The 19,161-nt window shown below is 40.6% G+C and overlaps 1 protein-coding gene across 2 annotated transcripts in view; it reads right to left on the bottom strand.

Annotated features, from left to right (window-relative positions):
- The window catches only part of LOC109875874 (delta-type opioid receptor), a 37,559-nt gene that overhangs the window by 5,449 nt on the left and 12,949 nt on the right, over window positions 1-19,161 (bottom strand). The window contains exon 2 of one of the 2 annotated variants that reach the window (XM_031835206.1): window positions 5,136-5,503. In XM_031835206.1, coding sequence (XP_031691066.1) covers window positions 5,136-5,503 — 368 coding nt within the window. The remainder of the gene's footprint in view (window positions 1-5,135; window positions 5,504-19,161) is intronic. The other variant, XM_020468308.2, reaches the window with a different exon arrangement.

Below are 19,161 nucleotides of genomic sequence, written 5' to 3'. Positions count from 1 at the left end.
GGTTTGTAGGCCTCCTTGCTCGCACAAGCTTTTCAAGTTCTGCCCACACATTTTCTATTGGATTGAGGTCAGGGTTTTGTGATGGCCACTCCAATACCTTGACTTTGTTGTCCTCAAGCCATTTTGCCACAACTTTGGAAGCATGCTTGGGGTCATTGTCCATTTGGAAGACCCATTTGCGACCAAGCTTTAACTTCCTGACTGATGTCTTGAGATGTTGCTTCAATATATCCACATAATTCGCCTTCCTCCTTCCTCATCTATTTTGTGAAGTGCACCAGTCCCTCCTGCAGCAAAGCACCCCCACAACATGATGCTGCCACCCCCGTGCTTCATGGTTGGGATGGTGTTCTTCGGCTTGCAAGCCTCCCCCTTTTTCCTCCAAACATAACAATGTTCATTATGGCCAAACAGTTCTATTTTTGTTTCATCAGAACAGAGAACATTTCTCCAAAAAGTACAATCTTTGTCCCCATGTGCAGTTGCAAACCGTAGTCTGGCTTTTTTATGGCGGTTTTGGAGCAGTGGCTTCTTCCTTGCTGAGCGTCCTTTCAGGTTATGTCGATATAGGACTCGTTTCACTGTGGATATAGATACTTTTGTACTTGTTTCCTCCAGCATCTTCACAAGGTCCTTTGCTGTTCTGGGATTGATTTGCACTTTTCGCACCAAAGTACGTTCATCTCTAGGAGACAGAATGCGTCGCCTTCCTGAGCGGTATGACGGCTGCGTGGTCCCATGGTGTTAATACTTGCGTACTATTGTTTGTACAGATGAACGTGGTACCTTCAGGCATTGGGAAATTGTTCCCAAGGATGAACTAGACTTGTGGAGGTCCAGAATTTTTTTTCTGAGGTCTTGGCTGATTTATTTAGATTTTCCCATGATGTCAAGCAAAGAGGCACTGAGTTTGAAGGTAAGCCTTGAAATACATCCACAGGTACACCTCCAATTGACTCAAATTATTTCAATTAGCCTATCAGAAGCTTCTAAAGCCATGACATTATTTTCTGGAATTTTCCAAGCTGTTTAAAGGCACAGTCAACTTAGTGTATGTAAACTGCTGACACACTGGAATTGTGATACAGTGAATAATCTGTCTGTAAACAATTTTTTGAAAAATTACTTGTGTCATGCACAACGTAGATGTCTTAACCGACTTGCCAAAACTATAGTTTGTTAACAAGAAATTTGTGGAGTGGTTGAAAAACGAGTTTTAATTACTCCAACCTAAGTGTATGTAAACTTCCGACTTCAACTGTATATAAAGCTACATAGGCCCCGAAGCATTGCTCATAATGTTAGCCATAATAGTCAGCTATTTGTTAAACAACCTTGTGCTGCCTGCTTCTATTCCCCAAGCTGACATCAGATAGAGTTCCTTCAAGAGACTGCAAATAACACCCATTCTCCTCTTACCAATAAAAAGAGCTAAGATGGTTTTTACAGGCATTTTGAAAACCTAATTCAGGAGAAGCATCACAAATTTTTCTGACAAGTTTCCATCCCACTATTATACTGAAATGATGCATGGACTTTAAGACTATTATACATGGTGGAAGCTGCTAGTCTATGGTTATATTAGTCATCTATAAAGACTACATGGTGGAAGCTGCTAGTCTATGGTTATATTAGTCATCTTTAAAGACTACATGGTGGAAGCTGCTAGTCTATGGTTATATTAGTCATCTATAAAGACTACATGGTGGAAGCTGCTAGTCTATGGTTATATTAGTCATCTATAAAGACTACATGGTGGAAGCTGCTAGTCTATGGTTATATTAGTCATCTATAAAGTCTACATGGTGGAAGCTGCTAGTCTATGGTTATATTAGTCATCTATAAAGACTACATGGTGGAAGCTGCTAGTCTATGGTTATATTAGCCATCTATAAAGACTACATGGTGGAAGCTGCTAGTCTATGGTTATATTAGCCATCTATAAAGTCTACATGGTGGAAGCTGCTAGTCTATGGTTATATTAGTCATCTATAAAGACTACATGGTGGAAGCTGCTAGTCTATGGTTATATTAGTCATCTATAAAGACTACATGGTGGAAGCTGCTAGTCTATGGTTATATTAGCCATCTATAAAGTCTACATGGTGGAAGCTGCTAGTCTATGGTTATATTAGTCATCTATAAAGACTACATGGTGGAAGCTGCTAGTCTATGGTTATATTAGTCATCTATAAAGACTACATGGTGGAAGCTGCTAGTCTATGGTTATATTAGTCATCTATAAAGTCTACATGGTGGAAGCTGCTAGTCTATGGTTATATTAGTCATCTATAAAGACTACATGGTGGAAGCTGCTAGTCTATGGTTATATTAGTCATCTATAAAGACTACATGGTGGAAGCTGCTAGTCTATGGTTATATTAGTCATCTATAAAGACTACATGGTGGAAGCTGCTAGTCTATGGTTATATTAGTCATCTATAAAGACTACATGGTGGAAGCTGCTAGTCTATGGTTATATTAGTCATCTATAAAGACTACATGGTGGAAGCTGCTAGTCTATGGTTATATTAGTCATCTATAAAGACTACATGGTGGAAGCTGCTAGTCTATGGTTATATTAGCCATCTATAAAGTCTACATGGTGGAAGCTGCTAGTCTATGGTTATATTAGTCATCTATAAAGACTACATGGTGGAAGCTGCTAGTCTATGGTTATATTAGTCATCTATAAAGACTACATGGTGGAAGCTGCTAGTCTATGGTTATATTAGTCATCTATAAAGACTACATGGTGGAAGCTGCTAGTCTATGGTTATATTAGTCATCTATAAAGTCTACATGGTGGAAGCTGCTAGTCTATGGTTATATTAGCCATCTATAAAGTCTACATGGTGGAAGCTGCTAGTCTATGGTTATATTAGTCATCTATAAAGACTACATGGTGGAAGCTGCTAGTCTATGGTTATATTAGTCATCTATAAAGACTACATGGTGGAAGCTGCTAGTCTATGGTTATATTAGTCATCTATAAAGTCTACATGGTGGAAGCTGCTAGTCTATGGTTATATTAGTCATCTATAAAGACTACATGGTGGAAGCTGCTAGTCTATGGTTATATTAGTCATCTATAAAGACTACATGGTGGAAGCTGCTAGTCTATGGTTATATTAGTCATCTATAAAGACTACATGGTGGAAGCTGCTAGTCTATGGTTATATTAGTCATCTATAAAGACTACATGGTGGAAGCTGCTAGTCTATGGTTATATTAGTCATCTATAAAGACTACATGGTGGAAGCTGCTAGTCTATGGTTATATTAGTCATCTATAAAGACTACATGGTGGAAGCTGCTAGTCTATGGTTATATTAGCCATCTATAAAGTCTACATGGTGGAAGCTGCTAGTCTATGGTTATATTAGTCATCTATAAAGACTACATGGTGGAAGCTGCTAGTCTATGGTTATATTAGTCATCTATAAAGACTACATGGTGGAAGCTGCTAGTCTATGGTTATATTAGTCATCTATAAAGACTACATGGTGGAAGCTGCTAGTCTATGGTTATATTAGTCATCTATAAAGTCTACATGGTGGAAGCTGCTAGTCTATGGTTATATTAGCCATCTATAAAGTCTACATGGTGGAAGCTGCTAGTCTATGGTTATATTAGTCATCTATAAAGACTACATGGTGGAAGCTGCTAGTCTATGGTTATATTAGTCATCTATAAAGACTACATGGTGGAAGCTGCTAGTCTATGGTTATATTAGTCATCTATAAAGTCTACATGGTGGAAGCTGCTAGTCTATGGTTATATTAGCCATCTATAAAGTCTACATGGTGGAAGCTGCTAGTCTATGGTTATATTAGTCATCTATAAAGACTACATGGTGGAAGCTGCTAGTCTATGGTTATATTAGTCATCTATAAAGACTACATGGTGGAAGCTGCTAGTCTATGGTTATATTAGTCATCTATAAAGACTACATGGTGGAAGCTGCTAGTCTATGGTTATATTAGTCATCTATAAAGACTACATGGTGGAAGCTGCTAGTCTATGGTTATATTAGTCATCTATAAAGACTACATGGTGGAAGCTGCTAGTCTATGGTTATATTAGTCATCTATAAAGACTACATGGTGGAAGCTGCTAGTCTATGGTTATATTAGTCATCTATACAGACTACATGGTGGAAGCTGCTAGTCTATGGTTATATTAGTCATCTATAAAGACTACATGGTGGAAGCTGCTAGTCTATGGTTATATTAGTCATCTATAAAGACTACATGGTGGAAGCTGCTAGTCTATGGTTATATTAGTCATCTATAAAGTCTACATGGTGGAAGCTGCTAGTCTATGGTTATATTAGTCATCTATAAAGTCTACATGGTGGAAGCTGCTAGTCTATGGTTATATTAGCCATCTATAAAGTCTACATGGTGGAAGCTGCTAGTCTATGGTTATATTAGTCATCTTTAAAGATGCACTATGTAGAAATCGCTCTGCAATTTCCTGGTTGCTAATTTCAGTTTATGTGACAAAACAAGCAAGTATAGGGTAGAGCCTCCATACTCAACTGGCGGATCGTGGACCAGAACCGGAACCAGAACGGGGTCAATATGGACCGCAGGTTCCAAAGAAACATTTTTGTATTTATTGATTTATTTTTTACATGTTTCAGACCCCTGGTATCATATAAACACACTTAACTCACATTTCTATGTGAAGTTGGTTGGGTCACCCCAAAAGTTACATATTGCAGCTTTAAAGCATTATATTGATGAATAGAGTTGGAAACCTACATTAAGGCCAATTAGGGATGAACACTTAAAAAACATTACTTAATATAGCCTCTGATTTGCAGTTTTAAATCTACCATTATGTAAAAGTTAATGTCACACGTAAACCTAAATAAAGGAACTGAATGTGTTCTTATTATATGATAATAAAAAAAAGCTTCTTAGCTAACATGGCACTTTCTCTATGACACAGACCCAGACCATGTGTAGAACAGCAAAGTGATAATTTGGAGAATTCCATTCACTTCACAGAAATAAAATGAAGTGTAAAACATAATTGTTACTCTCTCGCTACTGTGGTGTACTCACTGACATTATAGATAGGCGGCCTACAATAGAGGATCAAAGAAAAACAGCAGGGGAAACGTACTGTCATACTTGCCATTATCAGTTACAGTAGTTAAGGCGGTGAACATGACAGGCAGACCGATGGCAGAGGACAGGATCCAGTTGCACACGTTGACAATCTTTGCGTTACGGGGAGTGCGGAAGTCTAAGGCCTTGACGGGGTGGCACACTGCAATGTAACGGTCAATACTCATGGTGGTCAATGTGAAGATACTGGTGAACATGTTGTAGTAGTCGATGGATATCACTATCTTGCACAGAATGTCTCCAAACGGCCAAGTCCCCATCAGGAAGTTGACACTCTGGAAGGGCAGTGTACTGGTGGCTAGTGCATCAGCCAAGGCCAGGTTGAAGATGTAGATATTTGTGGCGGTTTTCATTTTAGTGTATCTGGAAAGATAACATACAGAAAGAAAAATGGAAAGACCAAATTAGGGGATGCTTATCAGAAGACAAATAATCTGGACAGCAGCTTGTCTATCTCAAAACCATAAACTCAGCAATGTCTTCTGTTCACCTTGCCGTTCATGGCAACGTCTTATCGCTGTGTCTCAGTTTCTCAGACAAATCATACCACCAAGAACAGGTTTACAAAATATTGGATTCATAAGGAATTTATATTACAAACAAACACACAGACAGATGGTGTATTGACATAGGGCTACATACACAACTGTTAATTAATTCTAATTCAATTTCTCTTTCTTACAGCGTTACCTACTGGGTATCTCTCGAAAACTCTTCTAATTATCTGTGGGTTTTCAGAGGTTTGCGCCGCACACGGTTGACTGCGTGTCAACTACAATTCTTCAGACAGTGTGTTTTAACGTTTAGAAATGTCAAAAATCATTGCTTGCGAAACGGTTTTCGAAACATGCTGATATACCTTTTATATTTCAGTGCATTCGGAAAGTACCCCTTCCCTTTTCCACATTTTGTTAAGTGACAGCCTTAAAAATAGATCAAATACGTTTTTCCCTCATCAATCTACACACAATACCCTATAATGACAAAGGGAAAAACAGTTTTTTTGTTTAGCAAATTTATAAAATAAAAAAAATCAATACCTTATTTACATAAATATTCAGACCCTTTGCTATGAGACTCAAAATTGAGTTCAGGTGCATCGTGTTTCCATTGATCATCCTTGAGATTGGAGTCCACCTGTGGCAAAAACCAAGCCATGAGGTCGAAGGAATTGTCTGTAGAGCTCAGAGACAGGATTGTATCGAGGTGAAGATCTGGGGAAGGGTAGCAAAACATTTCTGCAGCATTGAAGATCCCCAAGAACAAGTTAGTAAGAAGTTTGGAACCACCAAAACTCTTCCTAGAGCTGGCCGCCTGGCCAAACTGAGCAATCGGGGGAGGGCCTTTGTCAGGGAGTGACCAAGAACCCAATGGTCACTCTGACAGAGCTCCAGAGTTCTTCTGTGGAGATGGGAGAAGCTTCCAGAAGGACAACCATCTCTGCAGCACTCCACCAATCAGGCCTTCATGGTAGTGTGGCCAGACGGAAGCCACTCCTCAGTAAAAGGCACACGACAGCCCGCTTGGAGTGCGCCAAAACGCACCTAAAGCCTCTTAAGAAACAAGATTCTTTGTCTGATGAAACCAAGATTGAACTATTTGGCCTGAATGCCAAGAGTCACGTCTGGAGGAAACCTGCACAATCCCTACAGTGAAGCATGGTGGTGGTAGCATCATGCTGTGGGGATGTTTTTCAACGGCAGGACGTGGGAGACTAGTCAGGATCTAGTCATCGAAAGATGAACGGAGCAAAGTAAAGAGAGATCCTTGATGAAAACCTGCTCCACAGCGCTCAGGACTTCAGACTGGGGAGAAGGTCACCTTCCAACAGGACAACAACCCTAAGCACACAGCCAAGACAACTCAAGAGTGGCTTTGGGACAAGTCTCTGAATGTCCATGAGTGGCCCAGGCAGAGCCCCGACTTGAACCAGATCAAACATCGCTGGAGAGACCTGAAAATAGCTGTGCAGCAATACTCCCCATCCAACTTGACAGAGCTTGAGGATCTGCAGAGAAGAATGGGAGAAACTCCCCAAATACAGGTGTTCCAAGCTTGTAGAGTCATACCCAAGAAGACGTGAGGCTGTAATCGCTGCCAAAGGTGCTTCAACAAAGTACTGAGTAAAGGGTCTGAATACTTATGTAAATGTGAAATTTCATTTTTTTCTAAAAACCTGTTTTTGCTTTGTCCTTATGTTTTTTTTGTGTGTAGATTAGGGAAAAACTCATTTAATCCATTTTAGAATAAGGCTGTAATGTAACAAAATGTGGAAAAAGTCAAGGGGTCTGAATACTTTCCAAATGCACTGTATCAGCGAGAAATACTCATTCAAATAAAAAATATACACATACTGTAGCAGTTTTGCACAGATCCACAAGCAGTGTGTGCCTCCTGTTGACAAACTACACTTCCTCTCCAGTAAAGTTTACACACAGGTGTTGACAATACTCTACGCTAGATAGCTAATTAGCACAGGTGGCTGCCTATGTCTTGCACCTGTCTTTTGTAAACAAGTGATGTAACGTGGAGATATGGCCGTGTAGGAACACTAACCCAATTAAGGTGTGTAGTAATTAAAAAAATATATATATTATTATTATTTTGCGCTGATATGAATGATACGTTCCTTATGTTTCCAAAACCGTACCGCAAGTGATTTTCTGACTGTTTTAACAGTCAGAACGTTATTGTTAAACAAACAGACAGTCATTGTAATGGAAATTGTATTTTTACTTGACCAAATATTTGACCAGCCTAAATCCTCTCATGACAGGCACTGACAATAGCTCATCAAAATAGCAATAGCTCATCAAAATGATTAGCTCCAAATACCAGTGTTGGGTGGATCATGAATGTCATTTCCACCCATTAGATACTACATTGATCTCTTACGTATCATATCAGAGCACTTATGATGCAGTTGGTCTTATTATACTAATTATCCAGGGATACCATAAGTAGTGTTGTCCATTGTGTTTATTCAACGGAGCAGACTAGATCTTTTATCCGTATCTGTTGTCATCCCCGATCTTAATCATTTCAATCAAAATCATAGTGTTCATTTGGAGCTTATTGTGCGCCGTTACACAAAGAACGTATTGTTGCATAATGAAGTACTGTTCGCTTTTGTTGTTTCTTCATTTTCATTATTTCTCATTATGAGGCATCATTTGTAGGTTTAATTTTGTTACTTTCTAGGTTCAGCATATTCCTGTACACGAATAAAACTAAAAGGAAACCATTTTCACTTGTATAATTATTCTGCAATAATTTCTTTGTAGTAGTACAGAGAGTAAAGGTGTGTTTACATTGTGGAGATGCAGAATGACTACAAGGAACCGTCGCTCTGAAATTAGAGTTTCAGAGCAGTCTGACCCTGTGCCGGATGCCTTTCTAATCCAAATCGCCCCGGCAATCTTGTGGACCGACCTGCCAACATTTTACGTTTGCGTGTGCTGCGGATTACCATTAATGACATATTATATAAAAGTTATACATTTAGTTTTGGATGCGTGGGGGGGAAACTCAAGTGTGACGGAGCTTGAACTGTCGTTCCTGCGCCTCCGCAATTAATGGATAGTAATAACGTATTGCTGTTGAACTTCCCATAATGCCCAAAAAGAAAGAGTGGCATATCTTAAACAGATTGAATGGCTTGTGTATTTGGCTAATATAAACAATATTATATAACGCTTGAGAATAGCAAATACAATCCCATTATGCTCATCCACATCAATTCTGATTGGTTTTTCATGAGAAAATGTTTCATTCATTTCCAATGCCACATTAGCAGTCTGGGATTGTCTCATTTCTTCTCGTTTCCAAAACTCTTTATTATCTTCTAATGTCAATGAGATTTTCAGAACAGATAACAGCAAATCATCTTTTTTATTTTTTGGGAAAAATCTCCCTGATCACACTGTTTAGATAGATTACTAAACTGTACTGTGGCCCTGATTAATAAGGGGGATATCTAGTCAGTTGTACAACTGAATACCTTCCAACTGAAATGTGTCTTCTACATCCACGAATTTGATAAAGGGCTTCATTGACAAAACCCCGAAGTATCACTTTAAGATAAAAGGCATTTTCTGGATAAATACAATCTCAAATTGGCCACAGGTAGCCTAATGGTTAGAGAGGCTAGACAGCATTTTGAAATTCTGGGTCTAATGGGAAGAATCTGCCAGGAAGGGAATCCTGGATGCCATTGCTTGCTGTTGTGCCCTTGAGCGAGGCGCTTAAACCCCCCCCCCCCCCCCCCCCCCCAACTACTGCTCAACAGGCGCCAGGGTGACAAACACCTGCTCCAACCTCTCTGACCTCTATATGTATGTGTGTCATTTGGAGGGGTTGGGATAAAGAGGAAGTCAAATTTCAGTTGAACCTCGTGTACAATTGACAAATAAAAGTGAACTTGATCTCAAATGAAGGACTCCTCCAAAATAAAAAACAGCAGCACAGTAACCCAAACAATGAAAAGACGAAGAATTCAATCAAAGGCACATTGTAAACAAATGCACTGCATTTTACTTTTAAATGTAATTTACTCTTGAGCCAACATCCGCAGCGTTTACTCTGAATGTAATCTCTGAGAACATCAGGGAAGTTGCCTTGTCGATAGTGCATTGCACTTGGAATGAATCCTGGCAGAAGATTGAGATGGCTGGGGAATGCATGCCAAAATAAATTGAACTATTTTATTTTGAAAGATAATTCATTTTTTGTCTACTATGTTTGCGCATGGAGTTGTGCATTATACGTAAGCCATGGATGTACACAAGGAACCGGATGTCTTGAGCTTTAAGCATAACATTGTCCGTGTCTGATGGATGGGTCTGATGTCATCAGTGTAAAAGCCCAGGAAGGAGCCAAGGGCAGGGTGTTTTGTATTGCACATTCTGGAACACAACATGTCTGTCTATAACAACACCATAAAACACAGCAGGGGAGAATTGTTGATAAGGTGAAGCTTGAGTCTCTCAGACAAAAAATGATGATTGCCTACCAGTTCCAGGGAGAGAAAGTGGAAATGTGGCTCCCAATGTACTCTCTTTGTAAGGAAGACTACTACTGGACAGAAGGGATATCTGGATCTGGGCAGAAGGGATGTCTGGATCTGGGCAGAAGGGATTTCTGGATCTGGGCGAAAGGGATTTCTGGATCTGGATAGAAGGGATATCTGGATCAAGACAGAAGAGATTTATGGATCTGGACAGAAGGGATATCTGGATCTGGGCAGAAGGAATTTCTGGATCTGGGCAGAAGGGATATCTGGATCTGGACAGAAGGGATATCAGGATCTGGGCAGAAGGGATATCTGGATCTGGGCAGAAGGGATATCTGGATCTGGACAGAAGGGATATCTGGATCTGGACAGAAGGGAAATCTGGATCTGGGCAGAAGGGATATCTGGATCTGGGCAGAAGGGATATCTGGATCTGGGCAGAAGGGATATCTGGATCTGGGCAGAAGGGATATCTGGATCTGGGCAGAAGGGATATCTGAATCTGGGCAGAAGGGATATCTGGATCTGGACCTAGGGCTGTTGCGGTGACTGTATTACCATCACACCGGCGGTAACGAGTCATGACGGCAGTCAAATTCCATGTGACCGTTTAGTCACGGTAATTAGGCTTCTCCAAGCTCTGATGCTGCTGATGGTCATTAGTACCTATCAAACTTGCTAACTGACTGGCACTCTATAATCACTCTGACATCAACACAAATGTGTTCGAATCTCTAATCAAACACTTCACGAGAGCCCATGAGCACATGTTGGGCAACATTTCTTTGCAATTGCACGAGAAAACAAAGTGATAGCCTCTGTTAAAAAGAGGAGGATCCCATCAGCTTTCTATAGGCTAGACCTACTATATTTATTTATCAACTTTCCTAATATTAATCACATTGCTTCTCTTTAAAACAGGAGTATAGCCTACCTGACTGGCATGAAAATAAACCACAGGAAAAGCGTCCTCCATTTGCTATTTAAGTGCATAGATGACATGTATTTTTTCGCTGCTTCCCCTGTTTCGAGTCAGGTGCATGATAATGGTCTATTCTAAATCAAAACTAATATCACACCTATATTATTTAGTATATGTGAAGACAAGATTAAAACAAGAATAGTCTGATGGGTGAAAATATTAGCCTATCACTTGTGAATGATGCCCAGCATAAGAAACTGCCTTTTTTGTGACTTTTTCTAATCATAGTTGCACACCTCATGTAGCCTAGCCCATAGGCCTATATGTTTGTATAAGGTTTGTATCACACCTCATGTAGCCTAGCCCATAGGCCTATATGTTTGTATCACACCTCATGTAGCCTAGCCCATAGGCCTATATGTTTGTATAAGGCTTGTATCACACCTCATGTAGCCTAGCCCATAGGCCTATATGTTTGTATAAGGTTTGTATCACACCTCATGTAGCCTAGCCCATAGGCCTATATGTTTGTATAAGGTTTGTATCACACCTCATGTAGCCTAGCCCATAGGCCTATATGTTTGTATAAGGTTAGTATCACACCTCATGTAGCCTAGCCCATAGGCCTATATGTTTGTATAAGGTTTGTATCACACCTCATGTAGCCTAGCCCATAGGCCTATATGTTTGTATAAGGTTTGTATCACACCTCATGTAGCCTAGCCCATAGGCCTATATGTTTGTATAAGGTTAGTATCACACCTCATGTAGCCTAGCCCATAGGCCTATATGTTTTAGTAAGGTTAGTCTCACACCTCATGTAGCCTAGCCCATAGGCCTATATGTTTGTATAAGGTTAGTATCACACCTCATGTAGCCTAGCCCATAGGCCTATATGTTTGTATAAGGCTTGTATCACACCTCATGTAGCCTAGCCCATAGGCCTATATGTTTTAGTAAGGTTAGTCTCACACCTCATGTAGCCTAGCCCATAGGCCTATATGTTTGTATAAGGCTTGTATCACACCTCATGTAGCCTAGCCCATAGGCCTATATGTTTTAGTAAGGTTAGTATCACACCTCATGTAGCCTAGCCCATAGGCCTATATGTTTGTATAAGGCTTGTATCACACCTCATGTAGCCTAGCCCATAGGCCTATATGTTTTAGTAAGGTTAGTCTCACACCTCATGTAGCCTAGCCCATAGGCCTATATGTTTGTATAAGGTTAGTATCACACCTCATGTAGCCTAGCCCATAGGCCTATATGTTTGTATAAGGTTTGTATCACACCTCATGTAGCCTAGCCCATAGGCCTATATGTTTGTATAAGGTTTGTATCACACCTCATGTAGCCTAGCCCATAGGCCTATATGTTTGTATAAGGTTTGTATCACACCTCATGTAGCCTAGCCCATAGGCCTATATGTTTGTATAAGGTTAGTATCACACCTCATGTAGCCTAGCCCATAGGCCTATATGTTTGTATAAGGTTAGTATCACACCTCATGTAGCCTAGCCCATAGGCCTATATGTTTGTATAAGGCTTGTATCACACCTCATGTAGCCTAGCCCATAGGCCTATATGTTTGAATAATGTTTGCATAACTAATAAAGTGCCAACATTAAGCACATGAATCCGCTTCACAAAGGGTTTAGAGCCTAACTGGCAGACATAAGCAGCACAAGTTTCACATTTGGGGAAGTTAATTTTCACCATAAAAATGCACCTTTATAATAAAAGCATTACATGCATTATCGCATTTGCTGTCGCTTTTGATAATGGTGTTTTTCCGCTAATGGAACATTCGTGCTTATAGCCTACTGCCATGTGTGCATTGCTGCGCTTATAATGTGAAGAAATAGAATATGAATATGTGGACAACTACAAATGTGGACAACTACATAGGATATGTATATGAATATGTGGACAACTACATAGGATATGTATATGAATATGTGGACAACGACATAGGATATGTATATGAATATGTGGACAACTACATAGGATATGTATATGAATATGTGGACAACTACAAATACCTAGGTGTCTGGTTACACTGTAAACTCTCCTTCCAGACTTACATTAAGCATCTCCAATCCAAAATTAAATCTAGAAACAGCTTCCTATTTCGCAACAAAGCCTCCTTCATTCATGCTGCCAAACATACCCTAATTAAAACTGACTAGCTTGAGGTTGAGAAGACAAGGTGAGCGCTACCATCAGTCCTGTGTCATGCCAACAGTAAAGCATCCTGAGACCATTCATGTGTGGGGTTGCTTCTCAGCCAAGGGAGTGGGCTCACTCACAATTTTGCCTAAGAACACAGCCACGAATAAAGAATGGTACCAACACATCCTCCAAGAGCAACTTCCCCCTTAACCATCAAGGAACAGTTTGGTGACGAACAATGCCTTTTCCAGCATGATGCCATAAGGCAAAAGTAATAACTAAGTGGCTCTGGGAACTAAACATCGATATTTTGGGTCCATGGCCAGGAAACTCCCCAGACCTTAATCCCATTGAGAACTTGTGGTCAATCCTCAAGAGGCGGGTGGACAAACAAAAACTCACAAATTCTGACAAACTCCAAGCATTGATTATGCAAGAATGGGCTGCAATCAGTCAAGATATGGCAAAGAAGTTCATTGACAGCATGCCAGGGCGGATTGCAGAGGTCTTGAAAAACAATGCAAATATTGACTCTTTGCATGAACTTCATGTAATTGTCAATAAAAGCCTTCGACACTTATGAAATGCTTGTAATTATACTTCAGTATTCCATAGTAACATCTGACAAACATTTCTTAAGACACTGAAGTAGCAAACTTTGTGGAAATTAATATATGTGTCCTCAAGGGCCATGACTGTACTTGTACTATGGGGGATAGTAGATTGACATAGGCTAGTGTTTCTGCTGTTTGTTAGGCCACCGCATCTTGTTGGCTGATGAAAAGTAAATGTGGACAGGTCTTCCAATAACTTCAATATGCATCTCGGGATCGGATCGGATAAGGGCGCACGCAGTTGCGTCCCAGATGTGTCTGTCTTCACTTGTAGCCTGTGAGAAAGACCCAATCACGTGATGGAGAGCCATGTGAGTGAGAGGCGCTTAGGGGCACTTAGCACTCAGGTAGAAGGGCACAACGCAGCAATCCGGGCCAAGGGCACAACAGCAACTGGCCGCAAAAGGCATGGATTTTTTGGGGGTGCATTATGGCCACAAAGGGGATGCCGCCGTGATATTCGAGGCATTATCAAGTGCTTGTCAAATTGTGAATGAGAGACTGATAAAGTGTGTACAGCCTGCGCAAAAAACAAAGCTACCTCATGTCTTTCAAGCAACTTTTTTTCAAATCGTCATTAGAGTCGCATCATGCAGCCTTACAATGTATTAAAGATCAAAACATATAGCCCAACGTCTGCAGAACAACTAAAGTTGCATTAATAACTCTAAATTAAGCATATAGGAGTACCTACAGTGGGGCAAAAAAGTATTTAGTCAGCCACCAATTGTGCAAGTTCTCCCACTTAAAAAGATGAGAGAGGCCTGTAATATTCATCATAGGTACACTTCAACTATGACAGACAAAATGAGAAAAAAAATCCTGAAAATCACATTGTAGTATTTATGAATTTATTTCCAAATTATGGTGGAAAATAAGTATTTGGTCAATAGCAAAAGTTTATCTCAATACCTTTGTTGGCAATGACAGAGGTCAAACGTTTTCTGTAAGTCTTCACAAGGTTTTCACAACTGTTGCTGGTATTTTGGCCGATTCCTCCATGCAGATCTCCTCTAGAGCAGTGATGTTTTGGGGCTGTTGCTGGGCAACACGGACTTTCAACTCCCTCCAAAGATTTTCTATGGGGTTGAGATCTGGAGACTGGCTAGGCCACTCCAGGACCTTGAAATGCTTCTTACTGTTACGGATACAATTATCCTGTGTGTGTGTGTGTGTGTGTGTGTGTATCCTGTGTGTGTGTGTTTCTTTTCTCTCCTTCTCCCCTCACAGGTGAAAATCATCACTCCCCAATCAGTCAACAATCAATCATCAATCAGAAGACACACCTCCTCCTATTTCCTACCCTATCACAGTTCCTTCCCCAAAACCCCATCATTTGTTTGCTCTAGAGCTCAATCTCTCTGTAAATGCCATGTCTGTAGGTCTCTGTGTTTCACTCTCGCTTTGTGTCTTAACCTCTCTTTTGTTTGAGCACCTCCATAGCACTTTGTCATCACCTGTGAGTATTGTTTTTGGTTATGGTGTTTGTTTGTTGCTGGTGGGAAAAGGGGGAAACCAAGACAATTCGCCCATGGGCATACACTACCCGTAGGTGAACTTTGTTAAATACACTAGTTAGAACTGGGCGGACCACCCACTGTATTTTTGGTTAGTTAGTTAGCTGTTGTTAAAGTAGGCTAGTCTAGCTTAGGGGTGTTTTTGTATATTTATTGTTTCTTTCCTTGGGTCCAGCTCAGCCCCTTTTCCTGCTTCCCCCCCCCCCCCCCCCCATTACCGTGTGTTTATAAATAAACCTGGAGTTTGACAGTAGATTTCTGCTGTCGTGGTTATTTCGTTCACACTTCTACTTTGTCACAATTATAATTTGCATGAGTTATGTTACGGGTCTCATTACCATCCCCCCTAGACTGTCGGGCCAAAAGGGATTCGTAACATTACGAAGCCACTCCTTTGTTGCCCGGGCGGTGTGTTTGGGATCATTGTCATGCTGAAAGACCCAGCCACGTTTCATCTTCAATGCCCTTGCTGACGGAAGGAGGTTTTCACTCAAAATCTCACGATACATGGCCCCATTCATTCTTTCCGTTACACCGATCAGTCGTCCTGGTCCCTTTGCAGAAAAACAGCCCCAAAGCATGATGTTTCCACCCCCATGCTTCACAGTAGGTATGGTGTTCTTTGGATGCAACTCAGCATTCTTTGTCCTCCAAACACGACGAGTTGAGTTTTTACCAAAAAGTTATATTTTGGTTTCATCTGACCATATGACATTTTCCCAATCTTCTTCTGGATCATCCAAATGCTCTCTAGCAAACTTCCTGGACATGTACTGGCTTAAGCAGGGGGACATTTCTGGCACTGCAGGATTTGAGTCCCTGGCGGCGTAGTGTGTAGATGGTAGGCTTTGTTACTTTGGTCCCAGCTCTCTGCAGGTCATTCACTAGGTCCCCCGTGTGGTTCTGGGATTTTGGGGATTTTTGCTCACCGTTCTTGTGATAATTTTGACCCCATGGGGTGAGATCTTGCGTGGGCCCCAGATCGAGGGAGATTATGAGTGGTCTTGTATGTCTTCCATTTCCTAATAATTGCTCCCACAGTTGATTTCTTCAAACCAAGCTGCTTACCTATTGCAGATTCAGTCTTCCCAGCCTGGTGCAGGTCTACAATTTTGTTTCTGGTGTCCTTTGACAGCTCTTTGGTCTTGGCCATAGTGGAGTTTGGAGTGTGACTGTTTGAGGTTGTGGACAGGTGTCTTTTATACTGATAACAAGTTCAAACAGGTGCCATTAATACAGTTAACGAGTGGAGGACAAAGGAGCCTCTTAAAGAAGAAGTTACAGGTCTGTGAGAGACAGAAATCTTGCTTGTTTGTAGGTGACCAAATACTTATTTTCCACCATAATTTGCAAATAAATTCATTAAAAATCCTACAATGTGATTATCTGGATTTTTTTCCTAATTTTGTCTGTCATAGTTGAAGTGTACCTATGATGAAAATTACAGGCCTCTCTCATCTTTTTAAGTGGGAGAACTTGCACAATTGGTGGCTGACTAAATACTTTTTTGCCCCACTGTATTTCTTCGTTAACCGTTCAACACAGAACAGCTGCATGTGCGCAATCTCTCAAATCGTTTGGAGAAAATATTTATATTTTATTCAGCTATGTTCAATTGTATTCTTCATACTATAAAATAATGCCACGTAATTCTAAGGAAATCTTGCTGCTAAATGAACTCGTGTAGCCCCCAGCCATTTGGCATAGACAGATCAGGACCTAACTTAAGGGCAACTCAGAGTATGCTATTCTGTTCTTCTGAAATAGACTATGATTTATTCATATCATGCTTCTTTAGACGTGTCTAAAATAAATAACGGATTTATTATTATACTTTTTACAGTGTGGAAGCCAGGAAGCCAGCCAACAGTGTGGAAGCCATGAGATGCTAAATGTGTTTATGTTGATTAACAGTCAATTACCGTGAGACCGACAGTTATTTGTTGGACAATCACCAGCTGACAAAATTTTGTGACCGCCACAGCCCTATCTGGACCTATGTATGAATCTCCCAGAGTGTACAAAAAGCCATGCCAACATGCTCTGCGGTTTTCATTATTCTCATATGTGATCTTGGGTGCTAACAGAAGGGAAGTTCAGAAGTACAGTGCCTTACGAAAGTATTCGGCCCCCTTGAACTTTGCGACCTTTTGCCACATTTCAGGCTTCAAACATAAAGATATAAAACTGTATTTTTTTGTGAAGAATCAACAACAAGTGGGACACAATCATGAAGTGGAACGATATTTATTGGATATTTCAACGTTTTTTAACAAATCAAAAACTGAAAAATTGGGCGTGCAAAATTATTCAGCCCCTTTACTTTCAGTGCAGCAAACTCTCTCCAGAAGTTCAGTGAGCATCTCTGAATGATCCAATGTTGACCTAAATGACTAATGATGATAAATACAATCCACCTGTGTGTAATCAAGTCTCCGTATAAATGCACCTGCACTGTGATAGTCTCAGACGTCCGTTAAAAGTGCAGAGAGCATCATGAAGAACAAGGAACACACCAGGCAGGTCCGAGATACTGTTGTGAAGAAGTTTAAAGCCGGATTTGGATACAAAAAGATTTCCCAAGCTTTAAACATCCCAAGGACCACTGTGCAAGCGATAATATTGAAATGGAAGGAGTATCAGACCACTGCAAATCTACCAAGACCTGGCCGTCCCTCTAAACTTTCAGCTCATACAAGGAGAAGACTGATCAGAGATGCAGCCAAGAGGCACATGATCACTCTGGATGAACTGCAGAGATCTACAGCTGAGGTGGGAGACTCTGTCCATAGGACAACAATCAGTCGTATATTGCACAAATCTGGCCTTTATGGAAGAGTGGCAAGAAGAAAGCCATTTCTTAAAGATATCCATAAAAAGTGTTGTTTAAAGTTTGCCACAAGCCACCTGGGAGACACACCAAACATGTGGAAGAAGGTGCTCTGGTCAGATGAAACCAAAATTGAACTTTTTGGCAACAATGCAAAACGTTATGTTTGGCGTAAAAGCAACACAGCCCCTCACCCTGAACACACCATCCCCACTGTCAAACATGGTGGTGGCAGCATCATGGTTTGGGCCTGCTTTTCTTCAGCAGGGACAGGGAAGATGGTTAAAATTGATGGGAAGATGGATGGAGCCAAATACAGGACCATTCTGGAAGAGAACCTGATGGAGTCTGCAAAAGACCTGAGACTGGGACGGAGATTTGTCTTCCAACAAGACAATGATCCAAAACATAAAGCAAAATCTACAATGGAATGGTTCAAAAATAATCATATCCAGGTGTTAGAATGGCCAAGTCAAAGTCCAGACCTGAATCCAATCGAGAATCTGTGGAAAGAACTGAAAACTGCTGTTTACAAATGCTCTCCATCCAACCTCACTGAGCTCGAGCTGTTTTGCAAGGAGGAATGGGGAAAAAATTCAGTCTCTCGATGTGCAAAACTGATAGAGACATACCCCAAGCGACTTACAGCTGTAATCGCAGCAAAAGGTGGCGCTACAAAGTATTAACTTAAGGGGGCTGAATAATTTTGCACGCCCAATTTTTCAGTTTTTGATTTGTTAAAAAAGTTTGAAATATCCAATAAATGTCGTTCCACTTCATGATTGTGTCCCACTTGTTGTTGATTCTTCACAAAAAATACAGTTTTATATGTTTATGTTTGAGGCCTGAAATGTGGCAAAAGGTCGCAAAGTTCAAGGGGGCCGAATACTTTCGCAAGGCACTGTATGATCAGTAATCAGTAATGGGCGACAGTGACAGCTATGGTTGGAGTTCA

The sequence above is a fragment of the Oncorhynchus kisutch genome, linkage group LG11, assembly GCF_002021735.2.
Source record: "Oncorhynchus kisutch isolate 150728-3 linkage group LG11, Okis_V2, whole genome shotgun sequence".
Taxonomy (NCBI): Eukaryota; Metazoa; Chordata; class Actinopteri; order Salmoniformes; family Salmonidae; genus Oncorhynchus; species Oncorhynchus kisutch.
This window is presented reverse-complemented; position numbering and strand designations above follow the sequence as displayed.